At 38.6% G+C, this 27,661-nt stretch overlaps 1 protein-coding gene across 1 annotated transcript in view; it reads right to left on the bottom strand.

Moving 5' to 3' along the window:
- The window catches only part of LOC118829886 (neurexin-3-beta-like), a 63,966-nt gene that overhangs the window by 20,967 nt on the left and 15,338 nt on the right, over positions 1 to 27,661 (bottom strand). The window contains exon 2 of the mRNA XM_036736724.1: positions 14,274 to 14,445. Within this exon, the coding sequence (XP_036592619.1) occupies positions 14,274 to 14,445 (172 nt within the window). The remainder of the gene's footprint in view (positions 1 to 14,273; positions 14,446 to 27,661) is intronic.

Below are 27,661 nucleotides of genomic sequence, written 5' to 3'. Positions count from 1 at the left end.
GAAGGCACAGAACTAATTTCATCCTTCACCCACCCTGCTGCCTTTAAAGAATGGGTGCTGTGCCTGTCCAATTCTCTTTATATAGTTTCTAGCACTGTGCCACAGGAAGATACTTTCTTAATCTATACTTTTATTTTTTTTTTGGTTTTGTTTTGTTTTGTTTTGTTTTTTGGAGAGGGCAAGGAAGGTCTATTGAGGTTAAGTGACTTGCCCAAGGTCACACAGCTAGTAAGTGTGTCAAGTGTCTGAGGCTGGATTTGAACTCAGGTCTTCCTGACTCCAGGGCTGGTGCTCTGCTCACTATGCCACCTAGCTGCCCCTTAATCTATACTTTTGGAAGTGGGTGGTTTTGATGGTTTCTGATTCTCTCTTACCTTCCTGGGAACAAGGGTAATATCAGTATCAGGGTTGTTGTACGCCACCTATGTTAACCTAAAATCCCACCTGGCCCTTGGATTCCAGCAGGCAAGGAGACCTGAACAGCATTCTGTGTTCAAGTTGTTGATCCCCCTGGTCAACTCTTTGCCTGCAATGTGTAGCAATGTGGAGATGCTGGGAGCAAGAGGAAAGAAAAAATAGATCAAACATATATCTTGATTATTCCAACTGAAAACAACATTTTGGATATCAAATAAGTTATGTAGCATTCTAGAACACAAAAACAAAATTAGAATTAGCTCTCAAGGTCTGAGTTATGGACAATCCATGGTTTGTAAATCAAAGAGTCAAGGGTCATGTACTCTATCACCTCATTTTACAAAGAGGATACGGAGATCCAGAGAAATCAGGTGACTTCCTTGAGTTCACAAAGCCAGTTGAGGAACACAGGTAGGAAGACAAAGCTAGTTTTCTGATTCTCTTTCCTCTACACCATGTTGTATTTTTAAAAAACGCAGATTCAAGACAGTGTAGAAGACAAGTATAGTCTCAGCATCCCCTATATTTTCCAGAAGAACAGATATATGTCATGAGGTAGATTGGGCAGAAGTATAACTTAAAAGCTCTGGCCAGTAGGTGAAGGATAATCTAGACTGGGAGAAATTAAAAGTGAACAAATCTGGACAGAAACACTAAAGAAGAAATTTGATACTCCTGAGAATGGCAGTGGAGCAGTTAGGCCAGAGACTGTGAAGAAAGCTAGAGAACCTGGGAATGATAGAGGGAAAGGGAGGAAAGCATTTCTCCAGATAAACTGGAATCCATTTTACATGACCAAACCAAGAGTACTTGACTTGTGTTACAAAGTTTATTTTGCATTTTACCCTTGCATTATGCAGTAGTACTATCCTAATGTTAACAGAAATTTAGCAGGACATTTGCTACTGAGTGTGTGAAAAATCATATTTGCGTTTTTAAAAACACAGGTGAATGGATTATGCATACTTGTTTCACTCAATTTCCATGCCCAGATAAACCTCCATGTGAGGGTACTATACTCAGAATATCTAGAACGTGATACTGGGCTTGGATTGTCTCGGTTAATCCACTTATTTAACATTAGCTTTTCATTTCTTATCCCATCTCTAAGGGAAGCACTACAGAAAGTTAAGAAAATGAAATTTCCTTTTACTTTTAAATCCTATTTGGCAATGGAGTGACACAGTTGGTAGCGTTGGAGTCTGAATGACTTAAGTTCAAATGTTGCCTAACAGACTATCTAAGTGATCTTGGGCAAGTCATGGCATCTTTCTCAGACTCAATTTCTTCATCTGTAAAACAGCAATAATGATAGCCTCCCAAAGTTGTTCAGATGATCAACTGAGATGAATTGCTGAGCAAACTTTTCAAAGCTCTATGAATTCTAGTGATTTTGATAGTTTATGCTATAACACATAAACATGAAATTTAGGGCTGAAAAAAACATTAAAACCATCTGAGTCCAGCACCACCAACAAAGAAGTGGCATTTCTTCTTAAAGATCAGCAGAGTTTTGAACCCTTCTCCTCTGCCTCCAAATGCAGCAGACTTTCCTCTGCAGCACATAACTTCTAAACATATACAATTCTTCAGATTTTTATAAAAATCACTTCTCATTTTTCTGGACATTTTCATAGTCTGTCTTCTATGCCTGGAATGTTCTGTCCTTCCTTATCTCTCCCTCCTGGCTTTCCAGGCTTTCTTCAAGTCCTAGCTAAAATCCCATCTTCTACAAAAAAAACTTTCCTAATCCCACTTAATTTTTGTATACTCTTGCTGTTGATTATTTCCTGTTTCTCCCATATATGGCTTATTTATACATATTTATTTCCCCTATTACATTGTGAACTCCTTGAGAGCAAAGATTGTCTTTTGCCTTCATTTGTATACACAGTACTTAACACAGTACCTGACATATAGATGTTTAATAATGTTTATTGACTGACTATTTATTGACTAACACCATAGTACTTTCCTTATGACAAGCCCCCAGAGAAGGCAGTGAAAGTATTATTTCATAGATAAGGAAGCTGAAATTTAGAGAATTTAAGTCATTTACCCAGAATTATACAGCTAGTAAGTAGCTGAGCTAGAATTCAAACTCAAGATGTATAGATGTAATGTTCTCCTCATTAAGCTATTTGGCATTTAACTGATCAATAGCTATGTGGCACAGTGGATAGAGCACTGGGTTTGGAATCAGGAAGACATCTTCTTGAGTTCAAATTCAGCCTCAGACACTCACTAGCTGTATGACCCCTAGCAAGTCACATAACCCCGTTTGCTTAAGTTCTTCATCTGTCAAAATGAATTAGAGAAGGAAATGGCAAATTACTCCAGTGTCTGTGTCAAGTAAGCCACAAAAGGGAGCCAGACGTGCCTGAAATGACTCAACCACAATGAAAGAAGAGTTGATGTCCCGTATTCTCCTAAATGTCCCATATTCAGCAACAACCAGCCAGAATGATCATCCCCATCTTTGTGATGTAAGGCTATTGGATTCTTATAAATAAATTGAATCAAGATTCTGCATTGAATGGGGAGAATTCATTATGTTATATTTCATCATATGAGCAAACTTAGTTTAATTAAACATTGAGCCTGGCAATTACAAGGTAATTAGGCGGTAAGAGATTTCTGAGGAAATGTTTAATAGTGCTATTACAACGTTCTCTGGGTGCCCTGAAATGGGCCAGGCAAGGCAGGGTTTTGGTGAATACTATAGTTTCTAAAAGAACTTTCATCTTGAAAGGAGTTAATGGGGTTTGCCTTTTTAATTCAAATATGTCAGTGCTTCTATGTATATGGGTCTGAATATAGTCCTCTGAAAGGTACATATAAGCATATCTTCATTTACTTAATTACGTATTTCAGTTAGTTAGCCTTCCGTGACATGACAGTAGCCTACATACCCAAGGGCCAAGGCTTAATTCCTGTATAAGCTAGTTAACTTTGTACAAAGAAAAGACATCCCATAGTCATAAGACTACAACTCTGCTCCTAACCAATTTTTCTTCATTTAAAAAAATATAAATATGGTCCAGGACAATGAGTAAGAGGCAGCAGCTTAACTCAGATTCAAAGCACACTGATAATGGGGGTCAGTAGCATCATTATAACACATCATGTCTTAATGGAGTTCTGGGGAGGGTTATAGCTTTAAAATTTTTTTAATATCTCAACTTTGTTGTGATTTGCATTGAGTAATGTCTTCATCAAATTGTCACCCTGAGTTGTGTGTCTTGGCAATGGGTTCTGTACCATCATTATCTTTAAACTTTGTGTCACAACCTCTGCTTTGTTCGTTGTCTCTTTTACATATGTAAAGGTTTTTATGAGATACCTAAAAAATCCATCAAATGACATTTTGCATATTCCCTCGACTCATGCCAACCAGAAGAATTGGAATGCTTGCTAGAGAACCATGTAAAGACTTATCATGTGGAAAATCAAATATCATGGGGAAAAACCATAGGTAAATAACATTGGGGGTCTAATTAAATATAACGATTTCTATGAAATTCAGAGTTAAGAATAATTCCTTGCCTTTAACTCATTTTCTCTCTTTCTACTCCACCCAACATTTTCTGCAATTTTGTGTTCTGGGAATATTGACAGGATTTCAGAGGAGAGGACTGGGTTATCTTTATCTCTTTGTGATGAGCCAAAATATGATTACTATTGATTGAGTGATTTACAGCATATAGTGCCTTTCATTGCCCTCATTGCTTTATAGAATTATAAATGGCATGTAATATGTGTGTGGGACACACACACGCACACACACTCACATTTCTATATATATTAGTGTTATTTTTATTATCAGATATTTTTGTAGTATTTCTTGAAAAAACTTATTGTGTCTCATAGACTTTAAAGAGATAGACTAGAAATTCCTTCACAGGGACTAAGTTAAGGAGGATTTCAAGACATGGAATGTTTTTGTTGTAGATAAGTCTTATTATTAAATGGGTGCTAGGTAATGATTTGACTTAGGGTCTGGAAAAAAAAATCAAGATTTTTTCCCCTAAATGTCTCATCCTAATGATTTTTACACTATCAGTGTACCCATTCTACAGGGAAACTCAGAAAGTAAAATTATGTAACTTTTCCATGGTAATAAGACAAACATTGTGCTCTATGAACAGGACAGGGCTTTCAATTTCTTAAAGCTTTGTGAATTTAATTAGACATTTTCCAAGCAGCAATAGGATAAGCTTCTTAAATGCAATGCTTGAGAGTTCCTGTGTGCAGTCCTCAATGTGTTCATCTAACGGGTATATCATGAAGGCAAGTCTATTTGTATGTGCATTTGAGTTAGCTCCATTTATGTATAACAGGGTCTGAAGAAGCTAAGGTTATCAGTTTGATCCCTGAACAGGTTTTACATAAAGGAAAAAAAAACAGGCCCATTGACTAGGTATAAATCCTAGCTAATAGTTTTTGTTTTTTCACACTTAATATAATTGGATCAAAGGGGTTGAATAAAAGACTATATAGTTTCATGAAAACCCATTCCCCTTAGGCATAGAACTTGAAGTCTAGATTATTTGCCACATAGATCCAGTCTTATATGATTTAAGATACATGCATAAAATTCAGTATCATGTGTTATCCAATTTTTAGAAGGATATACTAGGGTCAGAAGACTAAAATGAGCGCTGAATATAGTACCAGAGAAGCTAATAGAATAAAAAAATTAATTGCCTCAATCACCCTCCTGCCCACAAGCCCTACCCGGTCCCAGAGGTATCCCTGATAAGTCTCATCTTTAGTAACTATAACAACCATCACTTTATCTGATGTAATTCCTCATCGTTATAACAAGCTCAATTGTGTTTCCTGTAATTCCTTTACAAATAACCTTGAGTCGTGTATATGTCCGCTTAATATCTCAAGAGAGGATCTGGGTGTTCTCCCTATACTCCTACCCCCACCTCTTCTCTCCTGGGGAGAGAGAAAAAAATTATCTCTGGATGTCTTCTGGGTGGCTGCGTTTAATCTCAGGATTAGGCAGAAGCCCACAGCTCCCCTTGAAAAGCTTATCAGCTTCCAAGAGACATTTACAGGGAGAGAAAGGCTCTAGGTTTGATAGTGGTAATTGTATTTAGCTTGTAAGATACAGGGCTATTTATCTTGTGGCTGGAAAATCACAGAGGAGAAAAGAAGTTTGGCTGCTATAACCAAAATTAAACCCCTCTCCATTCTTGCCTCCTTCCCTGCACCTTTGTCCCCATGCTCTCCCCATTCATCCTCTTACCCCTTGATTACTAGGCAAAAAACCCAGACCTTCATTTAATAAAGGTCAACTCATTTGGCATATCTGCTTAGAGATGATATGGAAAGGGACAACAGAATCAAAAAAGATACAGGATGTCAGTGCACAGAAGTGGCCCAGTAGTGACAATGAGGTTCATCTACTGGCAGAGGAGAGGGAGGTGGCATAGGTGCCCTGAACTATAGTGGCATTAGAAACAAGCATGAGACATGACTTTTTATAGGGCTCAAAGGTCCAATACTGGTGCATGACAGTGAATCACCTGGATACATTTGGCAGTGTTGAGTGTGACAAGAGATGTCTTTTTCTGCAGTCTCCAGGAAGAGCTATTACTATAACCAAATAAAACTATCCAATGAAATTTCAAAACTGTCTCTTTCTTGTTTTGGTATATGGGAGATGGAGAACTGGGGAGGGGTACTCTGATGGTCATCATCCATTTCTAGTCATAGAAATTCAGCTCCTCAGCTGTAGCCATTCTAAATTTCCATTAAATCTAGGGAGTTGTACCCAAAAAGGACCACAACAGTGAGCAATTTCTTGCAATGGCCCTTTGAAATCATTGTGGTTTTGGAGACAATGAGCATAGGCTAAAGATCTGGCTTTGCCAATTATTAGCTCAGTGACCAGTGACTTCAATTCTTTGAACCTCCATTTTATTATTTGTAGCATACATATGATAATACCTGCCCTGCCTTTTTTCATCCCAATACTCCAATGGATCTATAAACTTATCAATGTAGGTATTCCTTCTAATAATACAGATTGTAAATCATCCATACCAGCTGTATCCTGCCTTAAGTACACCACAGTAGGTCCACTCAACACGCTAAGGGCCTTCCATCCATTCTCTTGACATTGTCAGGATATCAATGAAGCACACAAGCAATTTACTGGAAATCTGTTGTTGTCAGAATATGACCAGCTCATCTTTGTTTTCCATCAGACGTTTTGTTCAATGGTCCTTTAAATCATTTCTCCTACAGAATTCCTTTTTTTTTGGTAATGTGTTGCAATCTTCTCACATGTACCACACATTGATCCATGTACCATTTTTGTGACACCCTGCCAAACACTCTCCAATTCTTCTGTGGTTTTAGTATTTTGTAGCTTGCCACCACATAAAACCACCAGAAGAATATTGTTGTTAAACAGATAGACTAGATACGTGGGGGTGAATTCCTTGGCCCAAACAACCCAAGGAGTAAAATGTTATGAGGGGTAAATGAGAGAATGTTTATGAACACACTCTGCAAACCACAAAGCACCATACTACTTCAAAGTGGTGGTATTATTATTATATTGATGTCAAATGATAACTGTAGGAAAGAACGAGTTCAATTCAGCCACCTGGCAGATTAGCCTAGTTTCTTTGGATCAGATTTGTCAAGCATTTGTGTATGTGTGTTTGTACACATACATACAAATATGTGTGTACACATGTGTATGTGTATGTATGCACATATATACATGCATATCTATATACACAAATATAAATATGTGTGGATCAACACACACATACACAAATACACACACACAGAGGCAGGGCATGAAGATGGGTAGGAGAGGCATTTTACACCAAGATGACTTACATAAAAGGACCCGCATTCATCTCTCAACCTCCTTGCTCCTGTCTATATTAAATCTGTGTGACCATAAATCATGTTTTCCTAATTGAAATCAGGTACAAAGTGTTCCCTTATAGCTCCCTCTCACACTTAATTCTGCACTAAAGGATAAAAGCACCTTATAGATTTCATCAAGTCAAAATAAAGGTACTGTGTGAATAGAATGCTAGAAACAAAAGGAACCCTAGTGACCATCTGGACTAAGTGGGCTTATTTAAAAGATGAAGATCATAAGGTATGGAGATGAAAAAATCATGCAGTTAGTTACTGACAGAATCTAATTCTAATCTAAGAATCTAATCTAATAACTCCTTCCCAATCCAGTCCCCTTTTCAGTATGTCATGTTGTCCCTTACTCCCTATATTAAACTAGGCTGAGCCATAAGAAAAACATCAGCTTCTTTCAATAGAAGCCCATAGAACTTGGAAGAAAGAATTTGGGCCACTGAGTTAAAAGAACTTAAAAAACATGGGAAGACAAATGCTCTAAACCCTAAGTGTCAAACTCAGGCCCTCAGGCCATGCTGCCTATAAAAATCCTGAATGGTGCCTGAACCAGATTAAAGTGAAAGTGGGAAATGTTTAATGAAATAAAATAAAATAAAACACAGATACATTAATTTGTTTTTCCTAAGTCAATATGAAGCCTTTGGGGGTCTGTTTCTAATTGAGTTTGCCTTTACAAATTTTTGAAATTTTATATCTACAAATATGATCAAGACTATACTCCCTTCCAATCATCTTTATACCTCTGTTTCCTTTGAGTTTCTTGGCCACCTTCTTTCCCTCCCCAGCTGAAACTGAAGGTAGATTTTGTCTTGCATGGATGAATGAGCAGGTAGATGTAGTTTATTTTAATGCATACTCCAAATCTGGCAAAGACTCAAATCTTCACAAGCAAAGGTAGAAAGACAGGCAAAGACAACCTCCTGGCTAGGAATTAATGAAAGACCAGGGCCTCAGGAATTTCGGTTTCATGTCAAGCTCCCAGATTTGTTTTTAACCCTTAGAAATCTCAATGACCTCAGCCCATACATGGAGATCTACATTTAAAGTCTCTTTCATCCCAATGTAAAGGGCCCAGAATATGAAAAGGCTATTACAGTTTAAAATAAAACATGTCAGAAGCTTTCCTTACCTGAACTAGCTTCTGTCAGGGACTATGATTTATAGCTCATAAGGATTCTCATAGCCGAAGAGTAAAAAAAAATTCTTTGACTTTGGGGATGGCTCTTGGAAACAGGGAAATGGTTATCCATGGAAAGACATCTTCACTTAAAATGCTCCCTGGGAGCTGACACCATGGGGAAACCATCTTCATTTTAATGGGCTCACTATTGCCTTCTTTTAACCCACAATTAATTCAGCTCAGTCGCCACTCAGCATTTGAATGTAGTTCACCATTGGTGTTTTTGAAGAGAAAGGAAAAGAGGGAACATTAATCTGTTATTAAGTGTGCACAGAAAACCATCATGAAGTCACTCAGTCTTCTGAACAATAAACCATGTTCAGTGTGGTAGCTCCCATGGAACACTATTGTAAAAGACCACTTTTTATAGATGGTCATATTCGTATTTCCCAGAGCCAGGACAAAATTGAAATAATACACAGGTTATCAAAAGATGGTAGCTCTGTATTGTTTGTCAACCTTATTAAGAGGTATCTTGTAATGTCATAGGATCACAGGGTTTAGAGCTGGAAAGGATTTTGGGGGCCAAGTTCAACTTTCTCATTTCAGAATCGAGGTGTCCTCTTGGCTTGATGTACCTTGCCAGCCTGAATGTGGGACAGTGGCACTTGATTTCCCAAGATAAATCTTGTGCTCCATTGGTGTCTTTGTGATGTGAGGAAGAAGGTCTTAAGGATGTTGGATGGAACTCTTGTGGCAAACTTATGTTAGAGCATGGATAAGATTACCATAGCATGAGCAGATAAAGATTGGTGGCAGTCTGCACAACAAATAGAATACCCACTGGAGTAGGTCATAGATCCATTAGAGTAGATCTTAGGAAGCCTAGTCCAAATATGAACAGGGCCTTACTGTTCCATGAATAAAAACATGTGTATTTATTAATTGATCAATAAACATTTATTAAGCACCTTCCATGTGCCAGGCACTGTGCTGAGTGCTGGGTATAAAAAAAAAAGACAAAAGACAGTCTCTGACCTCAAGAAGCTTACAATCTAATAAATCAAAATCACAGAAAGTTGGAAAAAAAGTCTTAGAGTTCATCATAAAACTCTCTCATTTTACTAATGAGGAACAGTAGGCCCAAAGGCAGGAAATTACAAGAAAGGTCATAGAAAGTGATAGAACTGGGATGTGAACTCATGTCTTTGAAATACAAGTTCTGTGGTTTTGCGGCAACACCACACTTAGATTTCCATGGCCTAGTCAGCCATAACAATATCTAAGAAATGATTCCTAACAATTTAATCTATCTCATTTTCCAATGAGGACTCTAGTTTCAGGCTGAAATGAATTCCTTTTTCCACTTAAACTTACTTTTCACCTTCCCACCTCCTGTCACCTCCACAAGGTTGCAAGACAAGAATGGAGGCATTATATGGAACATTTGTCAGTGCTTGAAAGGTCATTCTGGGCTGTTTGTTCTTTTATCTCACTTTCTGAGTCCCTGATCATTCTATTTGCAGTTTCAAAATAAAACAAAACATGATCCCCAAAAGAATGCTTTTTAAAAATTATTATCTATTCCTGAATTAACTGTTAGAAGATTCTTTTTGCATTGGTTTCATTCTCATTTTGTACTTTTCTTGATTGACAGCTGGGATTCAAAAAGAATCAACCCTATATGCTCTGGGTCCAGCTGGTTTCTAAGCAGTTCCTGGTTGGATGTTCCAGTAAGTTCTATAAAGCTCTATCAGCACCCTTGAGAAGACTGCACAGCTGACTAGCTCATTTCTGAGTGGGGAACCTCAGTGAAGCATAAACTCTCTCAGATCATGTTCTTTGAATTGGAGCTGCTCTGTGTTTCTTTGCCTTTTGAGAATTAGTATTAGACAAATGATGGTATTTCTTCATTGAATATTTCAATGATTAGTATTATCTCTAAAACAGAATAAATACATGGATAGAATAGGAAAGGTGTGCGAAAAATCAGTGTTTCAGCAACCATCTGGGCAGAATGGGCTGATTTGCTCAATGAAGCTTGCGCTCTGGAAGATATTTTCGATGACATCTTTAAAAGGAAGTTACTTGTTTTATGTAGCTGCTATTGCCAAATTGTGCTTAAAATACAGTATAACACCTTACTCCAAGGAATTCTTCCAATACTCCAAGGAGGTAAGTTGGGAAGGATAAAATTTTGTAAGCTAAATTCTTCCCATTTTACAGGTGAGAGAATGTTGAAGTATAAGAAAATGAATCACCTTTAGTCTTAGTGCAAATAAACTCCAGAGCTTAATCCGTAAGTCAAGTCCTAACTTAGAGGATCATAAGGTTTTCTAATTTAGGCAGCCAAGGGTAAATGGTAATGGTTCATTTGAATATCTAGTGCTATTTCAACTGAATATTGTACCAGGACCGAGGAGTGCAAATAATGAATTCTATGGTGTCATGTATTTGAATTCTAATTATGTAAAATAGGGCAATTAGCTCTAGCATAGTAGAAACATGCAATGTAAATTCAAATAATGTGACCACTTCATAGGATTCATTATTTGCACTAATCAGGACCTTGTAAGCACATCATTAATGCTTTAGGAATGACTCTGCATAGGCACATTATTGCCTAAAATGGACTTTCCCTTCCATATCTTTTAGTAACCTAACTACTAAAATACAGATTGTAAGATCATCAATTCAGAGCCACAATGGGGCTTAGGGACCATCTCTTCCATAGCTTCTTGAAATTGGGTTTCTACATACATACACACATACATGTGTATATGCCTATATACATGTATATGTATACATATATACATGCAAATGTATATGTATGTGTATACATGAGGATTATAACAATGACTCTCACTACTTTATAGGGTAGTTGGAGGCAGAGGGAGAATTAAATGGAATAATGATTGCGAAAGTTTGAAAAACTTCCTAAATCCTTTATATGGAGCTTTATGTGTTAGAGGTAGCTAAGTGGGACAGTGAATGGAGTACTGGATATGAAGTTAGGAAGACCTGAGTTCAAATCCAGCCTCAGACACTTACTAGCTGTGTGACCCTGGGCAAGTCATTAAGCTTCTCTTTGCCTCAGTTTCTTTAATGGTAACATGGGGATAACCTCTCTACTAGGGTGAAGAAAAAATTAGAAAACATTTGTAAAGGGCTTTGCGAATCTTAAAGCACTACATAAATACTATTATTATATCATTATTTTGTTTTTAATGGACTCTACTTAACAATGATAAAAGATGCCTTTTTTTTCTTTTCTGGAGAAGAAATACTGCGAAAGAAAGCTTCAGTTATATATTAGGAGCAAGCTGCAAAGCCACACATTATTTGAAACAGAACACACAAAGAATTTCTGAGATAGACAAACACTGACAGGTCAGCAGGTTGCTTACACATCTATAGCTTTACAATGGCCAAAGATATGCAAGTTCTATTGCTGGCAGTTTAGCTTTGTATTTTCTATGTGAGCTTAGGGCATGTGCTTAATACCAATTTAGAAAGCCTTGAAATTCCTAATAGAAACATAGACAGACCCTCCAGCAACACTAGCAGGGCCAATGATGATATTCACAGAGCAGGATTGGGTTTTTTTTTTTTTCCCTATGAGCAAATGAACAGCTTCTAAGATCTCTATCCATTTTGGGTTTTTCCCCCTCTAGGGTTTAAATACCATGCATTTTGAAAAGAAAATCATTTCTATTAGAATCTTGCATTTGGATGCCAGGGAAACATCCTATAAAGCCTGTGGCTATTTTCAAAGGTTCATCCTCTACAGGAATACCTTCATCAAGGACCATCTATGACAACCCAAAAGTGCTAAAAGAAAACAGAATAAAGCCACAGGGTCATTTGATTACTATATGGAAAGTGAGATAGTGAGACCAAAGAAATAGAACTAATTTCTCAAATACCTTTGGAAACCCACAATGCAGATTTGTTTTGTTTTGTGTTTTTGATTAAACCTTGTGGTACAGAGGAAAGCTGGATATACTGACACTATCAAAAGGCTATAAATTGAAATAAGGCTGACTCAGATGTGGTTATCTGTTCTTTTAAGTAACATATTAAGAAAGAGTCCTGAGACACAATTAGGTGCAGTGTACCTTGAATATTTCTCTCAAGTGACATAATTAAAAGGTAAACTGTTTATTGGTGGCATATAAGTGTTTGGTAAAATGCCCAGGGATTTACCAGTAATCATCTGGGCTCACCTCATTTGGAGGTAGAATGTGACAAAACTTAGGGTCAAGGGCAGGGGTGGGCAACCTGCAGCCTCAAGGCCACATGTGGTCCTCTAGGTCCTCAAGTGTGGCCCTTTGACCAAATATAAACTTCACAGAACAAATCCTCTTAATAAAAGGATTTGTTCTATAAAAGTAAGAATCAGTCAAAAGGCCATACCTGAGGACTTATAAGGCCAGAGGCTCTCCACCCCTGGTCTAAGGAATGGTGACAGCACTCATATATGGTAAGAAATTTCACATTAGAGAAATACATGACAGGCAAATTGACAACAGTAGTTGACCTCTGAATTTGTGGCACAAAATCCCCTGACCAGGTCATCTTTAAGATGAGACAATTCTATTGCAGGCGATCAAAGATGAAAATATCACAACATTGTGAAAATTGGGTTGGAGAAAAGGAGAAAAGGAAAAGGATATTGAAGCAGTCCCCACTTAAAGTAGTAAACTTTTTCTCATAATGCCCTTGGTACTACCAGTCTATGGTTCTGGAAGCTCTCCTTCTGTAAGTTCTTTGATCCCAAAATTAAAGTGAAGACTTAAACATGCTTATAAAATAATAATTATTATAATGCCCTTTATCCTAAAAATGCCTACTAAGCCCTAACTTTAAGACAGGAAAGTAAATTGGGGAAAAGAGGGAGACAATTTTGAAACAGGTTAACAGTATCGCTAGAATTTGGTCTTTGATTTCTTTTCATTGTCACCCACACAAATGTGAGATGTTAGAACACAGATTGATTCATATACCAATTAAAGTTTGTAATACTTGCAGTCAGATAGACTATTGCTTTCACCATTATAATTCTGCCTTTTATTTAAACTGGCTAAATGGTAACATAAATACCAGATTTGACATCAACATCACCTTGACCTCTCTACTAGATCCAAATCCAGATCAAGAATGTTGCATGTCTTTTCTTCAGTTATATATCTTTCTGGACTACTATTTAAAACAAGCTAATTGTGACATAGGTTCCCTGATTTAAAACTGGAAGGGACTGTAAAGGTCATCTCATCCACTAGTCTCATATATCCATCTAGTCTCACACATTCTTATTTTACAAATGAGGAAACAGATCCATAGAGCTTAAATGACTTGTCTACAGTCACCCAAATACTAACTGGCAGAGTCAGGATCTGAATCCAGGTCAATGAACATGAACTGGGACAGACTTCAAGAGACAGTGGAGGACAGAAGGGCCTGGATTGCTATGGTCCATGGGAACACGAAGAATCGGACATGACTGAACGACAACAACCTCTGACTCCAAATCCAATAATCTTTCCACTATACCACATTTCCTCCCTAGATTCAGTATGAGCCAGCCAGCATTAGGTAAGTAGTCAATGGGTTGGTTAAGAAATACCTGGTTAATAAGTCTCCAGAAGCTTTCTGTGTTGGTCTGAGACCAACACTACTTTTTTTCTTTAATCATAGAAAATCCACAAAGATGAGTTTATACTTATATTTTAATGATTTGGTGTCAGCCCTGAGAAAATTCCTGTTAGAGAAGTATGAATGGGAATTTGAAGGATGGGAGGAATTAATATAAAATGTGTACCTGAGGGATAATGTTCATTCACTGGCCAGTTGTCGACCTGAAGTGTGGCATTGCCGCCATTCCTGGTGAAACGCACAACATGGTATTTGCCGTCATTTACTGGGGTACTCTCCTCTTTGATGGAGATATCCACTGTGCCAATGTTGAAGACCACTCCTATTTTACCCTGTTCCTGAAAGACAAAGTAGCAAAGGGTACCATTAGCATCTATAGCAAAGTTTATCAACAAAGTTCCAAGTTTATCGGTCAGTAAGCATGAATTAAACATTTACTGCATGCCAGGCACTGAGTAGGTATTGAGAATACAAAAATAAAATTGAGACCATCCCTACATCCACAGAACTTATACTCTATTAGGGGAACATAACATGTTGGCATATCAGTAAGTAGTAAAAACAGGATATGTACAAGATACACAGTGATTTGAGAGGGGTACTAACAACCAGGGAAATCAAGAAAAGCCTCTTAAAGGAGCGGGCACTTGAGATAAGACTTTCAAGGCTTAGCTTCAAGAGGTTCCCTTGAGGGAGCCAGATGTCTTGAGAAGTAAGGAGAGAGACTATTATAAGCATAAGGACAGCTTGTGCAAACAACAATGCTGAAGATCCCAAGGGTGAGCCCAAAAAGGTATAAACTAGTTTTCATAAAGAAGTCTTAATTCATAATTATTCATGTAAGATTTCTTTCTTAGAGTTTTCATACAAATATTGACCACAACTGATATTGCAGAATTATATATGTATATATATATATACACATATATATATGTATGTGTATATATATTTATATATATATATAAATATTTCTACAGTGGTTTTTCATCTTAAGGACTAAAATCATTGATAACATTTGAAAAATTAGCACGCATTTATTAAGTGCCTACTAAGTGCTAGGAACTCTGTGCTAGGTACTAAGAATACAAAGACAAGTCAAGTCAACAAGTTGACTTGTTGACTTGACTGAACTTAGATTCTGGGGCTATACAAAAACAAAAATAAAATAATCTCCAGCCACCAGGAAGTTACATTCTATCAGAGAAGACAATACAAATACTTATATGTATATACACTGAACATACAGAAAATAAATTCAAGCAGCTTCAGGGGTAAGATACTAGCAGCAAGGGAGATGAAGAAAGGCCTCACATGTAGGAGGTGGCAGATGAGCCAAGCTTTGAAGGAAAATAGGGATTCTAAGAGGTGGCAATGAGAAGCGAGAGTTTGCCAGACATTCCAGTGCAAAGGTAGGAGATGGAATGTTGTATGCCAGAAAGTGAAAGCTGGAAAGGGAGATTAAGGCCAAGTTGTAAAATGCTCTCAATTGCCAACAGGCAACGCAGAGTAACTAGGGTTTATTGCGCAGAGGAGTGACAAGGTAAGATCTACTTTTAAGAGAACATGGTCACTGATACCTGTGAGGAGTCTGGACTGGAGAGGGGAGAAACTTAAAACAATGAGAATGTTTAGGAAGCTAATTCAATAGAACAAGCAAGAACAGCAAGAAATGATAAGGACCTAGGCCATCTTCTAGGAAGAAGGGTAAAGATAAAAGCATTCTTTAAAGATAGTATTTCATAGAATAATCAAGGTGTGTTATTTTATATTTAGGGTCACTCAAAATTCCTAGTTGCAGAAGGGAATCAAGTCAATCTCTGAGTTATTATGGTATTTCCTATGAAATACATCTAGTTATTAGTAATACCAAGAGGACCTATTGGCCAGTAGAGTGAGGCATTGAATGCATTTGCCAGTGGGGTGACAGACTGGTTTAAGAATTCCAGGGAACATTAAAGAATTATTCCTTACTCTTGTGGAACCTGGAAGAACTTTTCAGACTTCCAATCCAAATATTGACCACAGCTGACATTCTTTTAAGTAATCTTGCTGTGAGACCAAGACTATCATTTGAAAAGTGAAAAATTCAACCAACTATTTTTCTACATGTCCACAAATAATTAGGGTAGATTAACTTTTTTCTCCACCATATGGACTGAGTTAATGACATCACATCAGCATGTTCTCACAGAGATAAGAATTCCATTGCAGGTTGAATATATATGGAGCACACTGTAGTTTCTACCTAATTTTGCTCTCTTGACAATGGATGTTTTGGAAAACTGGTTATCTTGGAGCATAGCAGATATAAATATTTGTGTTAACTTGAATAGAACATGAACCTTCATTATTTGTATTCCAAAGCCATTATCTGGTCACCATGTAAACAGATTCTTGTCACCCCATTTGAAAATGGGATGGGATCATTGATAAAAATTGAGAAGAATGAGTGAATGGATAAAAAATGCATGTAATTGTTTTTTAGGTGTCAAACACTGTGCTAAGTTCTAGGGATAAGAATAGAAAGAATGAGACAACTCTTCTCTCCAGGACCTCATCTTCTTCTTTTTTTTTTTTTTTGATGATTTAAATTTATTTATTTAATTAACATATTAGGTTTTCAGCATTGATTTTCACAACAGTTTGAATTACAAATTTTCTCCCCATTTCTACCCTCCCCCCCACTCCAAGATGGCTTATATTCTGGTTGCCCTGTTCCCCAGTCAGCCCTCCCCTCTATCACACCCCTCCCTTCTCATCCCCTTTTCCCTTCCTTTCTTGTAGGGCAAGATAAATTTCTACGCCCCCTTGCCTGTGTATCTTAATTTTTAGTTGCATGCAAAAACTTATTTTGTTTTTGAACATCTGATTTTAAAACTTTGAGTTCCAAATTCTCTCCCCTCTTCCCTTCCCACCCACCCTCCCTAAGAAGTCAAGGAATTCAACCTAGGCCACACATGTATCATTATGTATAACCCTTCCACAATACTCATGTTGTGAAAGGCTAACTACATTTTGCTCCTTCCCAACCCATCCCGCTTTATTGAATTTTCTTCCTTGACCCTGTCCCCTTTCCAAAGTGTTTGTTTTGATTACCTCCACCTCAATCTGCCCTCCCCTCCGTCATCCCCCCCCCCTTTTATTTTTTTTTTATCTTCCTCCCTCTTCTTTCCTGTGGGGTAAGATACCCAACTGAGTATGTATGGTATTCCCCCTCAGGCCCAATCTGATGAGGGCAAGGTTCACTCTTTCCCCCCTCACCTGACCTCTCCCCTCCTCCCACAGAACTGCTTCCTCTTGCCACCTTTATGCAAGATAATCCACCCCATTCTATCTCTCCCTATCTCCCTCTCTCAGTATGTTGCTCTCTCATCCCTTAATTTCATTTTATTTCTTTTAGATGTCTTCCCTTCATCTTCAACTCACCCTGTGTCTGCTCTCTTTCTTTTACATATATATATATACATATATACACACATATATATAAACACACATATATATATACACACATACACATACATACATATACACATAGATATATACATACATACACATTCACTTATATGTATGTATATTCCCTTCAACTACCCTAATACTGAGGTCTCATGAATCATACACATCATCTTTCCATGTAGGAATGTAAACAAAACAGTTCAACATTAGTAAGTCCCTTGCAATTTCCGTTTCTTGATTACCTTTTCATGCTTCTCTTGATTCTTGTGTTTGAAAGTCAAATTTTCTATTCAGTTCTGGTCTTTTCACTGAGAAGGCTTGAAAGTCCTCTATTTTATTGAAAATCCATATTTTGCCTTGGAACATGATACTCAGTTTTGCTGGGTAGGTGATTCTAGGTTTTAATCCTAGCTCCATCGACCTCCGGAATATCGCATTCCAAGCCCTTCGATCTCTTAATGTAGAAGCTGCCAGATCTTGGGTTACTCTGATTGGGTTTCCACAATACTCAAATTGTTTCTTTCTGGCTGCTTGCAGTATTTTCTCCTTGATCTGGGAGCTCTGAACTTTGGTGACAATATTCCTAGGAGATTTCTTTTTGGGATCTATTTGAGGAGGTGATCGATGGATTCTTTCAATTTCTACTTTGCCCTGTGGCTCTAGAATATCAGGGCAGTTCTCCTTGATAATTTCTTGAAAGATGGTATCTAGGCTCTTTTTTTGATCATGGCTTTCAGGTAGTCCAATAATTTTTAAATTATCTCTCCTGGATCTATTTTCCAGGTCAGTGGATTTCCAAGGAGATATTTCACATTGTCTTCCATTTTTTCATTCCTCTGGGTCTGTTTTATAATATCCTGATTTCTCATAAAGTCACTAGCTTCCACTTGCTCCAATCTAATTTTTAAAGTAGTATTTTCTTCAGTGGTCTTTTGGACCTCCTTTTCCATTTGGCTAATTCTGCCTTTCAAGGCGTTCTTCTCCTCATTGGCTTTTTGGAGCTCTTTTGCCATTTGAGTTAGTCTGTTTTTTAAGGTGTTGTTTTCTTCAGTGTATTTTTCAGTATTTTTTTGGGTCTCCTTTAGCAAGTCATTGACTTGTTTTTCATGGTTTTCTCGCATCCTTCTCATTTCTCTTCCCAATTTTTCCTCTCTAACTTGCTTTTCCAAATCCTTTTTGAGTTCTTCTATGGCCTGGGGCCAGTTCATGTTTTTCTTGGAAGCTTTTGTTGTAGGCTCTATGACTTTGTTGTCTTCTTTAGGCTGTATGTTTTGGTCTTCTTTGTCACCAAAGAAAGAATCCAAAGTCTGAGACTGAATCTGGGTGCATTTTCGCTGCCTGGCCATATTCCCAACCAACTAACTCAACCCTTGAGTTTTTCAGTGGGGTATGACTGCTTGTAGACTAACATGTTCTATGTTCCACGTTTGGGGGGGAGGTGCCAGCTCTGTCAGACCCGCACTACTCCTTCCCCAAGAACCCCCAGTCCAGACTGGGCTTAGATCTTTAGCAGGCTGTTGCACTCCTGCTCTGATCGGCCACTTAATTCCTCCCACCAGGTGGGCCTGGAGCCGGAAGTAACAACAGCTGTAGCTGCCCCACCTCCGCTGCCCCCGGGGCTGGAAGCCGAACCGCGAACTCCTTCCACTCCCGCAGCTTTTCCCACTAACCTTCTCCTCAGTCTTTGGTGTTTGTGGGTCGAGGGGTCTGGTAACTGCCTCAGCTCACATATTCAGGGTGCTAGGGCCCCCTCCGCCTGGCTTCTGGTCTGGATGGTCCACGTCGCTCAGGCTGGGCTCTGCTCCACTCTGTTCCCAGCTCCCAGCTCCGTGTGAAATAGACCTCACCCAGAGACCATCCAGGCTGTCCTGGGCTGGAGCCCTGCTTTCCTCTGCTGTTCTGTGGGTTCTGCCATTCTAGAATTGGTTCAGAGCCATTTTTTATAGGTTTTTGGAGGGACTTGGGTATGGAGCTCACTCTAGTCCCTGCTAACCAGCCGCCATCTTGGCTCCGCCCCAGGACCTCATCTTCTAATAGGGAGATATGCTATTTGGAGAAAGAGCAACCACAAAAAGGTATTTGGTTTGGGGGAATCACAGACATGGTGAGTTGATTCATATGTCATTTAGCTGACATGCCCTTTTCAGAAGCAATAGTATTATTGATTTGAATACAGTACCCAGAATAAAGAGGAGGATCATATAGAAAGCCACATGTCCCAGATGGACAATTGGATGGGATATGAAACAAAGGTTGGTATGTTAGTTTGTACTCATTCAGTCACCAATCAAGACAGTTCAGCTTCAGGCTCAAAGTTCCAAAGCCGAGTGGGTTAATTTTCTCAATGACCAAGGAAATGGATTTCAGTGGCATTAGGTATGGCAAGGTGGCCTTGGTGGATGGCTGGATGGGATATGAAACATGATATAGTCTAAGGCTGGCTAGATAGAGTGGGCTAGGTAAGTTTATAGTTAGAAAGAAGCCTATAAATAGTCCCTGTAATTGAAGGTGAAGAGTTGTAATTTGGCATACTGGAACACAGAAATATTTAGAACATAGCTTTGTCACTGTTGTCTTTAATGGCTTATTCAATGCTGAATTGACCCATTTCTAGAAATATAAATGTAGCCTATTCATTATCAATAGAATCAGAACTGTTCTTTATATAAATGCCGCTCTCACAGTTATCAATCCACCTTCCAGTGAACTAATTTGGGAAGGGGGCAAGAATGGCAGCAGGGGGAGGACTTCTGTCTTGCTGATACTGAATCCATTCATCCAATCCATAATGTTTCCTTAATGTTAGAATTTAATCTAATAAATATCATGGCGTGCATATAATAAGTATTAAATAATCATCCATACTGATAATTATTTCTGTGTCATCTCAGGGATGTATTTGGATAAGTATGGACCTGAAGTGCACTAAGAATCCATGAGTTCCAACAAGGAATCTCAACATGATGCTTACCATAAGTATTCTAGGTAGTATTTCTTAGATTTTTGTCTTCTTATAAGTTCTTTTCTATTTTTGTCCCTTAAAAGAGTATATGCCCAACTGTTGACTATTAAAAGGTTACTAGAAACCCAGTTTTACTAGTAAATCCCTAATTTACGAAACCTATCGCGGAAGTTACTCTAAGCCAGCTTCCACACCATAGAACAAACCACCAGAGAGAGAAAAAGTTATTAGGGAGTGGAGAGATGAGGAGTTGAGTTTTTGCACCTCATCTCCATGCAGTCCTTATACGTATAGCAAAGAGACCAGTGAGGCTCAGAGTAGACAAAGCTACAATAAGTTTATGAAGAGGTTATATAGGAAGAGCTTCCATAACCAAATGACTTTAGAATCCCCTCTCCACCAACATCTCTACATCTGTGGATAAACCCTTGAAGATTTTGCTTTAATTGCAGAAGACAAAAAAAAAACCACCACTGTTTGGATTCCAGAATATTAATTCCATGACTATGGGTGATGAGCATATCATCTACTTGCCAGAGAGTGACTGTGGAACAAACAATAACTACTGCCAAACCACTTATTGCTCCCCTTCTCTGATAATTAGGAACTACTTGGAGACAGATTGCATGTAAGCATTGGGATAATAAGATGTGAAGTATAGGGATATAATTGGCCTTCTCTAACTAGCACCATCATCTGCTTTTGGAATGATTTCACAAAATTGAACCCTTTCTCAATTTTCTTAGTAGCCCAGACCAGTTACTGAATTACAGACTAGGATCAGAGATGGAGAGTTGGAGAGGACTTTAGACATCATTTAGTAGAACCCCTTTGTTTTACAGGTGAGGAAACTGAGGACCAAAGAAGTTAAGTGATTTGCCCAAGGTCACATTGCTAAGAAAGGGAAGAGGTATGACTTGTAACCATGTCCTCTGATTCCATATTAAATGCTCTTTCAATTTTTCCAACTTCTGGAAATTCAGGCGCTATGAGTTTTAATTCTCATTGTCACTTTAGTCTGAGAGATTCAACCACGACCTTACCCTTTTTGTCATCCATGGAAAGGTCTTTGTAAACTAGGATACAGGAGTTCCTCCTAGACCTCAGAATTCTTGGGAATTTTTATTTTGTTATTCAGTCTTGGGAATTAGAAGTCAATAAATTGATACTATGTTTCTGTGTCACTGACAGAGTATGGTGAGAAGGATCAGGAGAAAGATTGTCCTGAAGGTAGAATCAATATTGTTATAATCATTGGCTAAAAGTATGCTAGGAATATATATACACATACATATTTATGTGTATCAACCTCTTTCATTTTACAGATGAGGAAAATGAGACCTAAGGAGGTTCTGATTTCCCCAAGGCCATATAAGTCATGGTAAGTAGCCAGGCCAGGATTTGAACCCCAGGTCCCATGACTCTAACTTCAATGCTCTCTCGGTTGCACCATACTGCATCTCATGGTGGAAAGTGGCAGAAGAACCTACATTTCCAATTGCCTACTTAGGTACTAGCATGGTAGATCCTATGCCAAAACAAAACAAATGAGACAAAACAAACAAACAAACAAACAAAAACACTAGCCAACTAGGAAAACAGCAGCAGCAGCAAGAGGTAGCATTAACCAAGTACCTACTGGAGAGAAGCATTGGGCTGAGTGTTGGAGGATTAATATTTAGTCACTTTAGCTCACTAAAGAAGAAAGACAGCCACTATGTCTGCAGTTGGGAGAACTTCATCCCAGTATATTGTTGAGAGAACTAGAAAGATTTTTCTCACCTGGAATATGAGTTCATTAACCATCTGCAACATTCAGGCATATAACCCATAAAAAACATTATGATTACAGGAGCCATGAGGCAGCTACCCAAAATTAACTCTTTAAGATCATTCAGTACCCATTTGAGCAGGTTAGAGAAAAGAACCTGGTTCTCTATTTTACATTTCCTGAAACTTAGAAACAGAGTAAGTAACCTCAGGACAAAGAGTAAATGAATGAATAAAAAGCATTTGTTAAGCACTTAGTAATAATGACAGCTAGCATTTACATAGTGAATGTTATATAAAGCACTTCACGTATTTTCTCATTTGATCTTCACAATAACTTTGTGAGGTCCAGGTTTGCCAAATGATTCTAGAAACATGATACTATGAGGAGCTAGACAATTGCCTTATTATTAAAAAAAGTTAAGAGACTTTCAATGCCCAAGAGCTTGTCTCATCAACCTGCTACATAAGTGGTTTTATAGAACTAGTATTTGTATTGAAATGGGAGCTATCCATGTAGTTTCTATTCGTTAGATAGTACTTTTGCAGATTAAGTTTATTTTGGTCACTAATTAATCATGATCAGAGGCAAATTTCACAGGAAAAGATGAGATCTTTAAGCTAACATTCAGTAATACTTGGCAGTTTCTCTGTCAAAAGCAAAAGAAAAGATGTCTTGGTTCAGTGAGTTGGAATGATCAGCTAGCTCTATCATCAGGCAGATTTTATTTTTTTTTTTGAGAGATCCATAATAGATGTAGGAAAGGGGGAGATTTAATCTCTGCCAGAAAAAAATAAATAAATAAATGCTTGGGCCTTATCTTAGACACAGCACATGTGGAATCCCAATCATTCTTATGAAGAGATCATTGCAATCCTGCTAGCATATGCCAAAGTCAATGGAGACCCTAACCCAGATGTCTCATTTTGCCTCCCTCACTGGTAAACGTGACTGTGCTAGGCCTCAGATATGGTTTCTATACTGTCAGGAATAAGATTTCATTTTTGCAGCCTCTCTGTTATTTTTCAGATGACCGCACTGACATTGTAATGGGCAGCAAAACTTCACCGCTTCAGCTCATAATGAGGCACAGGAGAAAACTTGTGGAAAGTACCTTTCCATACATCTGTCTCAGTTTGAATCTTTCCTTGTTTTCCTCGATACCTAAGAAAACAAACTCTGCCTGCCTATGAGTCAAAGGTGGAAAAGAAATCCAGTGAAATGTCTAAAAGAATCACCATGATTCACCTTGTATGTGATATCGGACCGTTCACTGAACCTTTTCGGGCCTTTGTTTCTTCATGTGAGAAATGATTATTATTCTCTTATATTAATAATCAATTACTGAATTAGAACCAGGATTGTTTTGTAGGTTGTTCAGTCTCTGAAGGGTATTGTAGATGGATGAGATTACCCCAATCTCGAGGGAACATGCAGATACCACCCAACTAGAGAACTTTAGAAGAATTTAATCTAAGGTAAATTCTGGCCCATTGTGTTCCAGGTCTGAGCAGAGATGGACCCTCCTGTTGTCTAGATTGCCCTAGGCAGTGGAATCTTGATAAGAGATAAGTAAGTCTTTTTGAACAAGATGGAGTAATCAGAGTCATACGCCCTAGAAGCTCATTAGAAGAAGCCCACCTCTCAATATAATATTCATTGTTCATTACTTATTAACCAATCAGAGTTGATTGCCACCCTCAGTAATACCTACTCTTCAAGGGCATATGAGTATTGAGTGGATTCCATAAGGGCGTCTTTTGAATTTGAGAGTTCCACTGACTCATTTTATTCATTATTGGTAGCATGATTAATGAAACGATTAATTACCCAGAAACTATGTCTCTCAAACTTTTTCTGTATCACACTCATCTTCAAAATGGGGACGATAATAACAGACCTATCTACTTCACAGGGCTTTTGTGAAACTCAAGATTAGATAATGCGTTTAAGGTCAAGTCAACAATCATTTACGAAGCTCCTATTATGTGACAGGAACTGTGATCAACATTGAGGATACAAAGAAAGGGGAAAAAAATTAGCCTCTGCTGGCTCTCAAAGAGCTCTGAGTCTAAGAGGGGAGACAACATGAAAATTGTGAACCAAAAAACTACAGACAGACTAAATGGTTGATAATCAATGGCGAGGAGGTGCTAGCAGTACAGAGGTTTGAGAATGGCTTCTTAGAGAAGAAGGGATTTTAATCAAGACTTGAAGGAAGGAATGAGGCAGAGATTAGGAGGGAAAGAGTTCCTACAATAGGAGACAGCCAGTGAAAAGACTAAGAGTTGAGAGATGGAGTGTCTTCTTTGAGGAAAAGCAGGGAGACAAATGTCCCTGGATCTGAGTGTACCCAGAGGGAAATAAGGTATAAAGTACTTTGCAAAGTACCACACAAGTGTCAGTTGTTGATGGTGTTGTTACAATCATAATTATTATCCTTATGATTAGCAACAGCATCAATTGTTTTTTGTAAGAGAAATCAGTGCTTTTAATTCCAGGTAAATTTGCTTTAAACATGATGAGAAATAGGAAGAGGTGAGGTAGGTGCACATGGAAGATGCTGGCCCTGGGAAACACGGAGATAACAAACACATCTTTCCAGCCAGACAAAATGATTCTTGAAAACAACTTTGCAAAGCTCATCCATGATCACAACTTTATAATTACAATTGCTCCAACCTTTATTTTCTATTATAGCCCTCTCCAAGACAAGTGAAGTAAAGCTAGGGAAAGATCTGGCCATAAATTGTAACTTTACCACCCATCACCACTGAAGTCATGATAGAGGAAATCAATTCAATCTGTGATCATAGAAACCCAAGCAGTAAATCAGAAAACATGACAAAAAATCATCAAGTGCATTTAGTAAAGGAAGTTAGGAGAGTGGAGAAACAGTTGTTTTAAAACCGCCAGTAAGGCTTCCTCAATAACGAATATTTATGGATCCATGGACTTCACAGGATTAATCCCATGCCTAATGTCCTGATTTCCTGTTCTTGATATTACAACTGATTCCTGTGGATATGACCCAGGAGGTGCTGCTCACACCAAGCACGGGACAGGCTGAGAGAATAAGAATAAGCTGGAACAAGTGAAATCCTCAGGGGGAAAAAAAAGATCCTTCTGAAAAAACTTTCATCCATTCCAAAGGGCTTCAAGGGAAACTGTAATACCCCATTAGACTGCTTTAGAGAACAGCAGCTGACAGAAATGGAAGCACTCATCCTATCACATACAAGGGAGATTTGCACTAACACATCACAATTATGATAGTATGCAATACTTTAACACCTCAACTTCCCACACAATGGATCTGATCCTTTCATATTAGAGACTGATATTGTGGAAGAGAGATCATTTACAAAGCAGCCTGTTAGACTTGGCCATAACTGAAGCCTTGAATCAGATTAGGAAGTAAAGAAAATACAAAAAAAAATCCCCAAATCAAAAACTCTAGCACCCACCATGCATTGAAATGTACCAACTACTAGTGACCCCTTTGCAAAGCAGGGAGGATTGAAGCAGCTACGCAGAGCAGTGGATTTAAGGTGTTGTTTTCTTCAGTATTTTTTTCAGTATTTTTTGGGGTCTCCTTTAGCAAGTCATTGACTTTTTTTTCATGGTTTTCTCACATCATTCTCATCTCTCTTCCCAATTTTTCCTCTGCTTCTCTAACTTGCTTTTCCAAATCCTTTTTGAGCTCTTCCATGGCCTGAAACCAGTTTATGTTTCTCTTGGAGGCTTTTGATGTAGGCTTTTTGACTTTGTTGACTTCTTCTGGCTGTATGTTTTGGTCTTCTTTGTCACCAAAGAAAGATTCCAAAGTCTGAGACTGCATCTGAGTCTGTTTTCGCTGCCTGTCCATGTTCCCAGCCAACTTACTTGACCCTTGAGTTTTTCAGCAGGGTATGACTGCTTGTAGAGTAAAGAGTACTTTGGTCCAAGCTTGCGGGGATGTGCTGTTGTTTTCAGAGCTATTTCTATACAGCCAGCTCTGCCACACCAGCACTCCTCCTTCCTCAAGAACCGCCAACCCGGATTGGACTCAGATCTTAAGCAGGCTCTACACTCCTGCTGTGATCTGCCACTTAATTCCTCCCACCAGGTGGACCTGGGGCCAGAAGCAACTGCAGCTGTAGTTCTGTAGCTACACCACCGCCACTGCCCCTGGGACAGTGGCCAAACCTCGAACTCCTTCTTTCACTCTGTCCCCAGCAGCTTTTCCCACTAACCTTCTCTGTTGTCTTTGGTGTTTGTGGGTTGAGAAGTCTGGTAGCTGCCGCAGCTCACTGATTCAGGGCTCTAGGGCCTGTTTGGCCTGGCTCCTGGTCTGGTTGGTCCTGCCGCTGCCCACGCTAGGCTCCGCTCCCCTCTGCCCCCAGCTTCATGCACAATAGACCTCACCCAGTGACTATCCAAGCTGTCCTGGGCTGGAGCCCTACTTCCCTCTGCTATTTTGTGGGTTCTGCAGTTCTAGAATTTGTTAAGAGCCATTTTTTATAGGCTTTTGGAGGGACCTGGCGGAGAGCTCACGCAAGTCCCTGCTTTCAAGCTGCCATCTTGGCTCTGCCCCTCACAGCAGTGGATTTAGATGCGGGAAAATCTGAGCTTGAATCTTGCCTTACATACTTCCTAGTTGTGTGACCATTGGCAAGTAACTTAAACTTTCAGTGTTCTAGGCAACTCTTTTAGATTCTAATTTATAGTTGCTGATCTGCATTGGTGGAGGGAATTTTCACAAAGAGAATTTCTCACGTGGATGAAATCACAGGTTCAGACCTGGTTGGGTCAAGCAAAAGTGTTTATTAAGCACATTTTACATTCTAGAGTCCAGAGGTTCCCAAACCTATTTAGCCTACTGCCCCCTTTTATAAAAAATTACTCAGCACCCTCCTGGAAATCTACTTTCTTTAACCCCTTGTAACAACAATGCTATTTTTGGATACTGTGGCTATGTAAGGTCAAAACACCAGCACACAGGAGGGCTACTAGCATGGGTTCTTTGATTTCCTTTTCTAAGGAAAGCAACTTTAAGGGGTTTACAATCTCACTTTAATAAACATACATATATTATTCAATTAGTTCAAGGGAAAAAGTCAGCACCCTGAACTTTAGAGAAAATCCAAACAGAAATTACAAGCAGAGAAAAATAATACAAATCAACAGACAGGCTTCTAACCATCTAACCATAGCAATACCTATAGTTACTAGACAGAGAAGCACCAACACTTTTCAAAGCCAGGGGGCTCCTTAATGGCTACCCAGAGTCTTGTCTGGCTAAATCACAGGAACTGTCTTCCAATGAGTGAGCCCCAAAAGCAAAATGCTAACCTCAGAGTATACATATACTTTTTCAGGGTCAGAG

This window comes from Trichosurus vulpecula, chromosome 8 (assembly GCF_011100635.1).
Source record: "Trichosurus vulpecula isolate mTriVul1 chromosome 8, mTriVul1.pri, whole genome shotgun sequence".
Classification (NCBI taxonomy): Eukaryota; Metazoa; Chordata; class Mammalia; order Diprotodontia; family Phalangeridae; genus Trichosurus; species Trichosurus vulpecula.
This window is presented reverse-complemented; position numbering and strand designations above follow the sequence as displayed.